This window comes from Corvus brachyrhynchos, unplaced genomic scaffold (assembly GCF_000691975.1).
Source record: "Corvus brachyrhynchos isolate BGI_N302 unplaced genomic scaffold, ASM69197v1 scaffold91, whole genome shotgun sequence".
NCBI classification, from domain to species: Eukaryota; Metazoa; Chordata; class Aves; order Passeriformes; family Corvidae; genus Corvus; species Corvus brachyrhynchos.
Window position 1 is genome coordinate 1,019,082 of NW_008236442.1, and position 12,708 is coordinate 1,031,789.

At 42.1% G+C, this 12,708-nt stretch overlaps 1 protein-coding gene across 2 annotated transcripts in view; it reads left to right on the plus strand.

The window, feature by feature from the left end:
* The window catches only part of SYNPR (synaptoporin), a 94,765-nt gene that overhangs the window by 14,804 nt on the left and 67,253 nt on the right, over window positions 1-12,708 (plus strand). Inside the window, exon 1 of one of the 2 annotated variants that reach the window (XM_017747159.1) lies at window positions 8,882-8,968. The exons of the other annotated variant lie outside the window; for it this stretch is intronic. Within the exon in view, the coding sequence (XP_017602648.1) occupies window positions 8,897-8,968 (72 nt within the window). The 5' untranslated portion in view covers window positions 8,882-8,896. Of the gene's footprint in view, window positions 1-8,881; window positions 8,969-12,708 lie in introns of those variants that run through there. 2 annotated transcript variants of the gene reach the window in all.

Here is a 12,708-nt window from a genome sequence, read left to right on the forward strand (position 1 = left end):
TCTCCTTCCCCATTGTTTGTTTTGTGTCCCCCTGCACGGGCAAGGACCCTCGGGTCCCGTGATTGAGCAGTTCCTCGGCAGAGCCCCAGCCATGCAGCTGGAGAAATAAACATCTCTGAAACATCTATCAAGAATCAGTCCATATCTATCTCTTTTCCACAGGCCTCCTTGTTTGATACGCGTGTTACAGTATCCGCACTGTAACATCTTCTTGTAGTACAAAAATCTCATCAGAGGGAATTAGAGCGTTTAGTTCTTCATTGTGTGGTTGAACCAGTTAAGCTGCACTTGGTTATCCACGTGCCCAGATATCTTGATGAATTCATCCTGCCTTACAGCATGTGCACATTCTGCTGAGAATTAGAGTTATGTTTTTAAATTTCTGGAAAAAAATCCAAGTAAACAGAGTTGAACAATTGATTTGGATTGATGACGACCAACTCTATTAGCCTAATACAACACTAATCTGATTCCAAACTGTTAACATATTAAAGCTGCTTAATTATATGTTTGTTTGACACAATGTGGTAATCCTGTATTATTTAGGGTATATTGTCACAGCTCTTGACTTGCAGTGCCTCACCATTGAAAAAAACACAATTAAAACCCTTTAGTGTGACTTAGGCATTCACTTCACCCTTTGCTGTATTGAAATGTGGCTTGTTGTAAGGGTTTCCAAACATCCTCCCTGCTTTATAGAAACAGTCACCACCTCCATTTCATGCATGAAAGCAAGGGGCAGGAAAGGCTGGTGTTTGCTTATGCAAGGAATGGGTGTCTGAGCTGGGAATTTAATCCAGGGTTCCTGAGGAGGAGGTCTGGAATTCCTTCTAGATTAAACGAGTAGGTTAAGGGGTAAGAGGATATAGCACTTTGATGTATTTGGGCAGTTTTCTGGTGTTGTGCAGTATTTTCTATCTGATCTGGATGCAGCAATGTTCCAAAAACTAAAAAGCTTCTTCACATCTGCTCACTGTGAAGAGTGGGATGATGAGATGCAAAATCAAGGCAGAGCACAAGCCCTCTTTGCTTGTTTGAGCCAGGCGCTGTCAGAGGAGGAGATGTCTTCCCCAGGAAAATGGCTCAGCCATTTCTGAGGCTCCCTGTGCAAAGGGCCTGATCCTGGGCTTGTGCCGAAGCTGCTGCCCTCCTCCATGGTGGGAGCGGGACCATTTCTGTGGTGTTTTGCATTTTTCACAGCAGAATTCTCGTGCAGAGTACAGCATCTGTGTGACTGCAGAAAACCAGAGAGAGGAGAGAGATTTGTGGCTCTTGGTCATAAATAAGTTGAACACACCACGGTCACTTACTATCAAAGATCTCACCAGAACAATTCAGCTTGTATGCCAGGTGGTACTTCTGCTTTTCAGACTGAAAATCTCTGCTGTCACAGATTTTTGACATCTCATACAATACCCTTGAGATTTTTCATTGCTATTAGGCAAGGTTGGTCTGCAAATTTTATGTAACGTCATTGAAATCAATACAGATTGGAGGCATTTTTACTTAACAGCTCTCATTTGAATTGAAAATTTTCAGATTTCTAAATGCAATTGAAAATCTTGAAGCATTTCTTGCAGCCTTGGTATGGAGGTTTTAACTTAAACTTGATATGGGGCTTTGATGGCTATCCAAAGTAAAAATATTCCTGATACAGATGCCATATAAAGTGATACCTTGAAAGCAGAGTAAAACATTTCTGGTGTTGTGTCTGTCTCTTGAGTTCAGCATCTGCAAAGCCTAATCTGCAAAAAGAAAAAAAAAACCCCACAAACACGCAGATTCCAGGGATTAATTTATACGAAGATAAGGACAACATCCTCTTTGAACCTGATGGATAGTGTGTGCTGTGGTGGTGCCTTCAGTGGACATTATAGTGACAATCTGCAAGAATATGATGACATGAGGACCTGCCAGATGGATGCTACGAGTTTTGAGGTGTTTGACAAGGTTCTGACATTGGGAGGGATAATCAGAATGATAGAGAAGAGGAACAGGAAGTCCTGACTTTCATATGATTTCGAAGGTTTCAAGGCCACTAAACTTTTTCACTCAGCAAGGCTTTGCTTGCTTCAGCGAAAGGAGCTGGGGGTTATCGACCAGTAAGGAAGATCTGTTCTCAGTTAGAGACATTTGCATCCCTGGTAGCTCAAACCAGAATAAACAGAGAGTTTGAGTCCCTCCGGGAGTATCTTTCATATGCTGAGGCAGTGTCCAGATGCTGCAAGAATATTTCCTCGTTGATCATCTTCAAAGTGTGGCAATGTCTGTAGGCACCGAGTATAGTGGCACCATTCCCAGTGCTGGTGCTGGGTGCTGGTTTTGTGTATCCCTGCTCCATGCATAGCATTTCACTGGGAGCCTGAGATAGATTATCTCCTGTGATAACATTTTTTTTCAGAAGTTCTGTAACTGATGCAGAAGTATTAGTAACTCATACTTTCTCTCTAGTTCTTACGTTGTACTGATTGTGAAATGTCATGCATATACATGAAGATATGAGACAGGAAAGATGATATTCTGAGTTGGTTTTCTTTCTGTTGCTTCCACTTTTTGAGCAGTACCATTTGCTCAGACATCAGGATAAGTAACAGTGCTTTTTACAGTTGTCACTTACCTTTTTCCAAGATACTCTTTAACTTTCGTGTCTTATACCTTGTTTCACATGTCTGGGAGCTAACTGCTCTTCAGTTGGAATTGTGGGCTTGACCCAAATAATTTCTCCTCTGTAAATCTAGACCATAACTACTCAGTGGGGAGTTTTTTGATAGTAAAGCAAAGGTTGGAATAGTAGGTTTCCCTATGGGCTGGGGCAGGTTTGCGTCTCCTTGTTCAGAGACGGCACATGGCACCCTCAAGCCTCCACGTCATTAATGGGAACAGGAGTTACACCTCACAGTTGGGTTGGGTTCCCTTTTTCTGTAAGGTGACAGGCTGTCGGAGTGACTGTAAACACAGGGGAGTTACCCAGAGGCACCTCAACGGGAACAAACAGCATGTGGTTTTGGAGGAGAAAGTGCCTGCTTTTCTGGTTATATGTGTGGTACGTGTGACAGTCGTCACCGTGAGTAATAAACAGGCTGATAAAAGCGCATTTTGGGATCAGATCTGCGTTGATCAAGAAGTTGGTGACACCTGGTGGCGGGCGCTGGCCAAGCCCGGGCTCTGCCGCCTGACCCAGATTCAGTCACTTTGAATGGGCTGCTGCAGAATTAATGCTGTTTTCTGACAAGGGCAAAATGCTTCACGTCAGAGTTATTGTTTTCCGAGGTTTTTCAGGGATAAAACCCGTCTGAGGTAGTTGTGTACAGCAGCGAGAGCATCCTGACTCTGCCGTGGCTCCATGTCTGCACAGGCAGGATGATGTCTCTGACACCATCTAAGGCCTTTGCCTTGCTGCTTGAATTTAGCAGATCCCCTCCTCTCACATCACCTGGAGTATGTTATCTGTAAAGGATGAGAAATTTGGGGAAGAATAGACTGTAATGGAGGTTAAGTACAACTGGTTTCCTATCTAGTATACTTTACAGAAAATTAATGCCATATCTGTGTATCAGGTTGCTTAAGTTTTGTATCACTGGTGAGTATCTGGATCATCTTACACAGGGAACCAATTAAAAATAATATAATAGCATGCTTGCATTTATCCATACCTGCTGTACTTGCCAGAGTCTAACTTAGAAGAAAACCTTCTCCTGGTTAGGGGATTTTTGGAGTCACTGACCCTTTTTGCTGTGAGGACCCTTCCTGCACCCAGATGGAGCCTGCCAGGATGGTGCACATACGGAGCAGTGGTTTGGGATGTGCAGCAGCCACTGTTCACCTCTGCAGAGCCAAAGGGTGACTCAGCCAGGCTGCAGTTGGGATCCTGGTGCATCTCAAAGAGTAAGATGTACAGTCCCAAAACTCTGTAAAATGAAAACCAATTAAAAGATCCTTGAAGATTTCTTTAAAGTGACTTTTCATCCTTTACAGTCACATCTCTAAAAGTGCAGCAGCATTATATCAGAGAAACTACATGAAAGGGTTCTCAGGAAGGTAATGTTGCTGCTATCTTTCCGCAGTGATGGCGTTATTGCAAGAGATGAACTATAAAACATATTTCTTGGACAGCCTAAGATCCCAGTGTTTTAAAATGAGAGAAATAGAGACTTTTCCAAAATCTTGTCAGTTCAGTTGTACTAAGGTGTCTTTTCAGACCTTGTCAAATACTTTTGAAGACTTTCATGCTCAGTTTAATTAGTTTCCTCCAATTAAATTTGAATTTTGCTTGTTGACTAAGTGATTCTTCCCCAAACTGCCTGAGGCATCAAGTTGATCTCGACAGGAATGCTGAAGTAAACACTATTATTTGGTAACTGTGACTGTTCAGAGCTGCACCACTGGTGCCAAACTGTTACTCGCTATGACAGCTCATTATCTCCCTGTTTCCCTGTTCTTCCCATATCATTTTGTTTGTTCTGGTGGACTGAAAATAGATGTGTGTCCATATTTGCGTGTACTGCTGTTTTCTGTACAGCAGTGAAACCATGTTTATTAAGTGTACAACGTCTTGTGTAGTTTTAGGGGCGCCGAGGCCAGTGGGGAGGCATGTCCTGGTGTAAGCTTGTTTTGTAAAGTCCAGGGTATTATTTATATATCTGTCTATCCATAAAAACCATCAGGTATATGTTTTTGGGGTTTTTTTACATATATACACATTTATATAATAGTGTGTGAGCAGCTCAGCCTGTGCATGGATGAAGATGACTATTGGTTCCAGTCAAGGTCAAGTCTGTATATACCTGCCAGAAAGAGTCAATAAAGAGCATTCCTGGTCTAAATACTTAAGAGAGGTCTGTGGGAATCTAGAATGCAGAGAGTATTTCTCTGCCTGTTTTGAAAGGTTTTACCCCCCTGGACAGTACTGGTTTTTTTGACCTTTGTCCATGGGAAAATTTGCCTAGCCTCTTGGAAGAATTTGAATCTACAACGGTGTGAATTGGATGATAGAATACTATGTGAGATTATCACAGGGTGAAAAATTTAGAGTTTTTAGGTCTATTTGCATAGCAAATAGAAGTAGAAAACCTCAAAAAGGAGGATAAGTTGTAGTTAAAAGCGTCTTTCTCCTTCTTCACTAACTCCATATTTTGCAGCAATAGTGGTCTGGGACGATTGGATGCAGAGTTCCGCAGTTCCTGTCTACGTGATTTAGGAACTTGTTGGACATTGGTAAAAAAGTGAAAATATCTTGTGTTTTAAGTTTTCATTGGGTAATTTACCTTTAAAAAGGCTGTGAAATCTTGGTAAGTTGTCTTCTTGCTGCATTCTCTGCTCTGTGCTATGTCTAGGCCATGCCAGTGGCTTGTACTCCTTAGATAAGAATTAGTAAACACCTATCTGGAGATTGAGAAGGATGAAGTCCCATTCACCTCCTTTTTTCTCCTGGAAAAAATCTGAACGTCTCCTCCATCAGGGAAGACAACAATTAATGACGTGGACAGCGTTAGAGGTCTTTTGGAGCTCATCTGGCTTCTGGACAGTAACATTGTCCACTCTAGGTGACATTTTTAGTAACACACTGTCCAAGTGTATCTGCTGTAATCCATGGGTTATTGTTGGAATTGCTGAAATTTTTTTGGAACTGTTCTGAATCTGTATTAGATATTCCTTTTTAATGCTTCATCTCAATAAAGCTAAAAATACTAAGCACTGAAACTTGTTTCTATACTGTATTATTCAGATGGAATATGAAGGCCAAAAAGCCCATGTTTAATTGGTAGTTTGTCGCAATTTTAGTTCGGAAGATAGCATTTTATGCACACATACCAGGAAAATGGAGCAGAGGGAGAACTCTTATTTCCTTTTTGGGTTTGTGTTTCACTGTGCTTTGTTGCAGCTGGATCACCTTGGCAATTGATCTTATTTTGAATGAGAGTTTCCTGATATTGCCCAGGTAGCAGTATTCACATTGGATCCCATAAAATCTTGATAAAAGCAAACTAAAAAGTGTTACTTCTTTTTTCTTACATATTGGGGGAACAGTGATGGGATCATAATTGCAGAGACTTTTCCAGGTCATGGGATTATGCCATGTGAATGGAGGACTCCAAATACAGGATGTATTTTTCATAAAACATCTCTCAGCTTGAACAGCTCATGCAGCATCACCAGGTTGATGGAAGTCACTATTTTAATTACTTTTTAAATATTTTTAAGGAAAGATGTTGCGTTTTTGTCTGTGACCTGGGACAACCTTGATTCTGATCTTTTAACCAAGCAAGTAGCTAATTTTATTTGTAAGCAGAGTCTGTAATCTGCATTACACAGATCAACAGATTATGGCATATTTGGAAAAAGAACTAAGCAAACAAATTGAAAACCAGATATCTGGCCTTATCTAGGCAACAAACTGCCTTGCCACTCTCATGAGAAACAGGGACAGAGCCCTGGAGGGCTGCAGGTCTTCCTGCAGTTGTGGAAAGCCACCAGTTGTGGCTGGTGCTGCGAAATGCCACTTCAGGGGAAGGATGTCCTGCTTTCAGGGCAGCCAAACGTCTCTGCCCTGAGCAGATTCCACATGCAGCAGGTTGCACTTGTCTACCAAGTCTTGATCAAAGGGATTCTGCCCTTGCAAGGCACTGGACTGAGGAGCTCAACTAACATGATCTGTCTGGATCTTGAGCTCTTACGGTGATGCCTTTTGAAGCAGTAATGTGATTTTATTTAGTCAGATAGGAAACATTATTTATCTCAAAGCTCCAAGATAACAAATGCACAGCTTAATGTGCTACAGATGTGTGTGAAGATGAATCAGAGCCTTGGGAAGCTTCCAAAGAGCTTCAGTGCCGACGGTCATGCGCTACACAAGCTCCTGACAGAGCCCTGCATACCTTGGTGTAGTGGGAATGGCAGGGAAAGTTCAAGGGGATGTCTGCAGGTTGTTAAGAAACTTACCTGCTTCTCCTTAATTCTCTTTTGTTTACCTTTATTTCCAATAAATTTCACCAGTGAGGGAAACAATGAATAATTTTATGAAGATACTGACAGTTGTTCCAGACCAGAATATTCTTCCCTAAATCTAATTTTCTCAGAAGTGCTGGCTTTTTTCTTCAGTGAGCTGGGGTCATTATATTCTGTATGTATCCGTTGTCATAAAAATGCTGACAGAAGAATTTGCCAAAATAGCATTTGTTCGCATAAATTTAGCATATAAAAACCTACTTGTGATGAAGTTGAATACAAGGAAAAGCTGTTTGGTATGAGGAGCACTAGCCCCCATTTGCTATGCCATCATTTATGGGTCTGATATCAGAGACAACCAAAGGTATTCCTGTGCATGGATTAGTGCATATTTATGTGTACTGTATGGCAAGAGTGGTATTTAGTGATATGTTAAGCAGTGTGGAAGGGGCCTGTGTTGCTGCAGTGAGACACTGAGATGCTGAGGAGGAAGGTTTGAGTACCAGTCACCTCTTCTCTGGGATACTCCTCCCTGCTGGGATCAAGCTCCTGTGTTTGGCAACAGCTGTGGAGGATTTCAGAAACCCAAAATTTTGCATGGTTTTGTCCTGTAGTATCCAAAATGTTGCAAATGCCTCAGTCCCCATTACTTTACCTGTTCACCTACTGCCACAGTTTGTTTGCCCATCCCCAATGCACATGCTGTCCATGGTGTAAGAATATGGAAAAGGAAGAAAAAACCTGGCAAACACCCCCAAAACCCAAACTAAACTGACCAAACAAAACAAAAACCAGAAAAGGAATACGGGGATGTTTAAAGGCTCAGCCTTATATTGAATATGAATAGCTCTCAGACTAATTTCAGTCCTCTTGCTCCTGTCACATGGGGAGCTGTGCATGGGGGATAATTCCATATGAAGAGAATCTATGTTTATCTGTAGAACTTCAAGCACCCTGATAATTAAAGGTAGGTACAAGGGCATCAATACAGATGTTCAGAGGTGAGTGAGGAGGCAGCCAGATCTTATTTAGCAGCAAGGACTGAAGGAAAATGAGTGACTGTGGGTAAAAAGCAGGATCGTGTCCAGCCATTCCTCAACACGTGTGTATATTTGGAGTGATCACGCTCAAAGCCTGGCCCAGAGGGGACTGTCTTCATGGATGGAGTGTACAAAAAGAACAAATGTGTGTTTCCCTGATTCAGCCCAGGTCCAATGCTGTTTTCTCAGAGAAGTGCTGTGACTGAGCTCAGCTGCTGGAGTTGGCTGCTGCTGCTTGTGAGGTAGGGATAGGCTAGAGAAAGTCAAACTCTTCTAAACTGGCTCTGCCCCAGCATGGTTCACAGCTTTGAAGGTGCTGATGTCCTGGGCAGAGCACGCAGGCTGTGCCTTGTCCTGACAGTTGCTCATCTTGGAAACACCCAAGAAGAACCAGGTGCACAGGCAGCATAGGTGGAGGCTGGAGGATAACTCAGGAGTGGAATTGACACAAGGAATGTTTGCTGAGACCTCTTTAATGAATTTCACTGTCTGTCCTTCATGGGCTCTGCGGTGACTGCAGCTTTATAACTCACTGAGGAGACTTCCCTTGCTTTTAATAGCCTTTCTTTCTGTGCTCCTTGGTGTTCCAAGCTATTCTATTACCCAGTTGTCTTCAGTGCCAGGGCAATGATGCAAAATCACCCGCTCTCAGGTGAACGCTGACATTTCTGGGTGTAGCAAATTATCCCACACCAAGCTGACTGTGTGTGCCAAAAGCACTTCATGCTCTGCACATTGTGAGAGTCAGAAAAGTCAGAAGTAAGTTTAAGGAGCTGCTTAAGAAGCCCCATCTGGAGTCCATCACAAGGAAAGTGTCATTCCAGTGTTCCTCATTTGGTGCTCCTTTTCCCAGCAGGTAAAAGGGGGTGCAGGCAGGGATGGTACAGGATGCCCATGGTCTGCCAGGTAGCATGACGCCATCTGGATCCCAACTGCTCTGCAAAACTCTGCCATTTTTTTCTCGTTTTCCTGGGCTTTTCATGGTGAGTGCCTCTCTGCATTGGCAGGTTTTCCTGGCTTGACTGGCAAAACAGTACCTGGGGAGATGCTCCCTGAATGGTGCTGCAGAAGTTCTGCATGTAATCCCACACTCACACCTTGGGAAACTTGCCCCTGGATCTTCTATATCAGTTCAGGTTAAGGGAATTATAATTGAAAATATTTTTTCCTTGTTACCTCTGTTTTGACATTGTCCTGTATAGTTTCATTTCAGTCTCCATAGTTATTAAAAGCATTTTAGTCTGTTTTTTCAGTGAGTGCACAAATGGTGGTCCCTTACAGTAGAATTTAAAGCATAGCATATGTCTTCTGTTCTGTGTTTGTTTAAGTAACTGTGACAAACTCCCTGGCTTTACAGGTGCACTCCCTTCTTTCCTTGAGTGCATTAAGTGAGTTTCCTTCTCAGTTCTGATCATCAGAAAACTCCTATTCCACTCCCAAGTGCTACACTCCTTACCTTGCCTGTGAATCTTTCAGGGAGACTCCTGCTGTTCCTGTCTGGCACCTGTGGGCTGATGTGGGCTGAGGAGGTGTTAAGCTGAGCAGCCACCTCACAGGTGAGGTGTGGCTTTGTTACAACCTTCAGTTTTCAATTCCTATGCCACCCAGATAGATACACAAAATAATGTGCTTGATAACAAATTCTGATTTATGGAAGTAGAACAAAACTGCAAACTGGTAAATGGGCAAAGCAGTACAGCTATTGTAAAGGATTTTTTTGCTCGGCATCACAAGTAACCTTCATTTCTTCCCTTTAGGTCAAGTTGGAATCTCCTTTCCTTAGTTTAAGATGAGTTTCTTGCTTGTATTTTCTAGAGGTTGCAGCACCTACCTTCTTCTTCTGTATGGAGAAGGAAATGACCTGGGCAGGAAAAAATAGCCAAGTCCTGCAGCATCCCAAACAAGAATGCAGCACTTGTACCTATTTCAGAGTTTCAACAGTCCTGGCTTCTTACTCTCTCCTCCCCTCTTCCTAAGTGTCACCTGGCACAGGTCATTTCTGAGCTGTGCAGTGTGAAGAGATGGCATTGATGTGGAACCTTGGGCAGACCCTGTTTGCCTTGTGGAAGATACCGTGGGGTGAGTGCTTAGTGCTGTGCCATGATTCTCCTATTTCTCTCCAGGTTCCAACACATTGCTGAGGTAGTGCAGAGCAGCATGAGGCATGTGTGTGACATGAGATGAGACAAATTCCTCTTGACCTGGAATGATACATTTCACAGACACGGAGGAGTGTTTTCTAGATTAGGTAGATTCAATTTTCTTGCATGGATTTACACTGTCAGATTTCTTCCAGCCTTCCTTTGATAGGGAGGATGTGTTCATGATGCTGGACTGCCACTGAGAAATCTGGGCTCAGTTCTTGGCTGGGTCACAGACTTTGTGAGATGCTGGTAAGCAGTTCCTTCTTGTGGCTTGGCTGTGAATGAGGAGATCATCTGTTCTTCTATCAGGAGCTCAAGGCTGTTCCTTTTAATAATACACCAGCCTCAATGCTATGATGTAAATAAGGCTTTCTTTTGCATATTGTGCAGTAGTTTGATGCCTTAAGTAACCTATAAATGAAACAACACACACTTTCAAGATAGTATTAATATAGGAGGTAGTATAAAGGTTGATCATTATTGGAGGCCTCCAGGGGCAGATATGGAAAATTTCCACAAAAGCCCACCCACACAGGGTGAGTACAGTTTTTATAAGTTTAGCACATTATCATAATTGACAAGAATTCCCAATTAGAAGCACAGGTGATGAGGTAATTCCCCCTTCTGGTTCAACCCTTTTCTGGAGCACCCCCCCCCTTGGTACTAGCTGTACTTTGTTTATGAAAAGGTGTCTTGAAGAGCAGTTTTCAACTTTGGTAGCCAGGGAGAACCAAGACAGGATAGGGACCCTTGGAATGCGTTTCATCTTTCTGCCTAGGGAAAGGCCATGGAAAACTACTGGGAAAACTAGCCACTAATGCATTAATAGGCTACAAATATATGTGTAAAGAATACAGAGAATATATAAAAGAAAAAGGCAAAAATCAGGATATCATCAGTTTGATCCACCACTTCCAGTTATCTCCAGATTTGTCATTGTTTTTTTATTGAGCAGCATTGTCCTATCTCACATTTTCATTCTCCTTTGCCTAACACCAATGAAGGAGAGATATATGTGGTGATAAAGTACTTTCAGGGTGACCTAGGGTGAAGAGCTTATCTGTTGCAAGTCTCCTCTCTTGTAATTCTGAAAGGTTAGTTGGGGCACTAAAAGGACTCTTTCTGAATGATATTGGAGTCAGTATTCAGCTCATAAATATTTGTGTTTCGTGTTTCATCACCATATCAACGAAAATCTGGAAGGCTGTTATATGTTGTTGGTTCTGTCCTCACTGACTGTAAAATTTTGATTGGTTTTACTTCTGGTGCTTGTTAACCTAAATGTAATGTTGAGTTCCGGGGAAATGAAATCCCTTCCAAAATTTTGCAAATAATTGTTTAAACAGGGGCATGCCAGAAAATATTACTGCGTCCCGCAGCCGTAGGGAAGAGGAGAGAAGATCCAGCAGACAGGAATTGTGCAGCAAGATTGATCTATTTAATTATTTTACAAACTCTTTATAGACTTTTTCTCCATAGACAAGGGATCAGCCACCTCTTGGGGGTGATTGGCTAAAATCCTAAAACATCCATTGTCAAAATATTTTTCTACTTTAGTATAAACAAGGCTTCTCAAGGTTGCAGGTGTTTCATTGTTTATAGAACTCTGCTACTATCTTCTGTGAGAGAGAAAAGTCTTTCACAGGCTTAGAAAATAGAAGAAAATTGTTGATAGCAGCATTTTTGTATCCACAATTAATTTTTTCAAGACAAACTGTTTTCTGCTCTTTGCAGGGGAAGAGCCTCCCACTGCCTTTATCCATATCCTTAATTCAGCCAATGTGTTTACAAGGATTGAGCTTTAAAATCAAAGCACCATCAGGACTCAGCTGTAACTTTGCCTGCAATGACAAGATTGCTAAATAACTGTTGTGTTATTTGTGCTGTAAGCTCTGTGGAAGTGGCAGCCTTTACTCTTTTCATTTTCTAATTCCACCTGCTCCAAAACATGTGCCCCAGCTGACACATCCACGCTGACCTTCAAGCTCAAGTCTGCCACTATCTCCACAAGCCCCAAACTGGGACCAGAGTTAATGGAGCAGCATTGTGAGAAACCTGTGGAGAACAAGGTGGATCTGCAGAAGAGGCAACTGATGAGCAAAAAAGGCTTTGGAGGAGACTGTTGCTCACCATAGGGTCAGCATCATCTAATTTTGCAGTGCTGTGCTTATTTCAGAGGGCTGAAACCATGTGCCTTATGGAATAATGGTCCATTTTCCCCATCACCTCCCAGCACTTAATGCACATAAAATTGTGGTCAGAGTCTGACTTCTGTTTGATTTCAATACAATTGGTTTTAGTCATACATCAGTGTTGATACCCTGAAAGCTGAGTGAAAGCAATCATTTTGGCACCCCTCAGTATCACTATCCACGGAGCCTTGTTTAAGCCTGTGTATGTTTGAAATCATGTTCTGCAGAATATTACTGAATTTTGTCACTGGCAGTCCTGGTATGGAGAAGATGGAAAACTCTAGTTAAAAACAATGGGAAAAAATTTAGTAAAATAGTATACTAATACTACATGATTGGCTGAATTAAACATATAAACATGCAGATTTTTTTCCTTATTTCTCACTC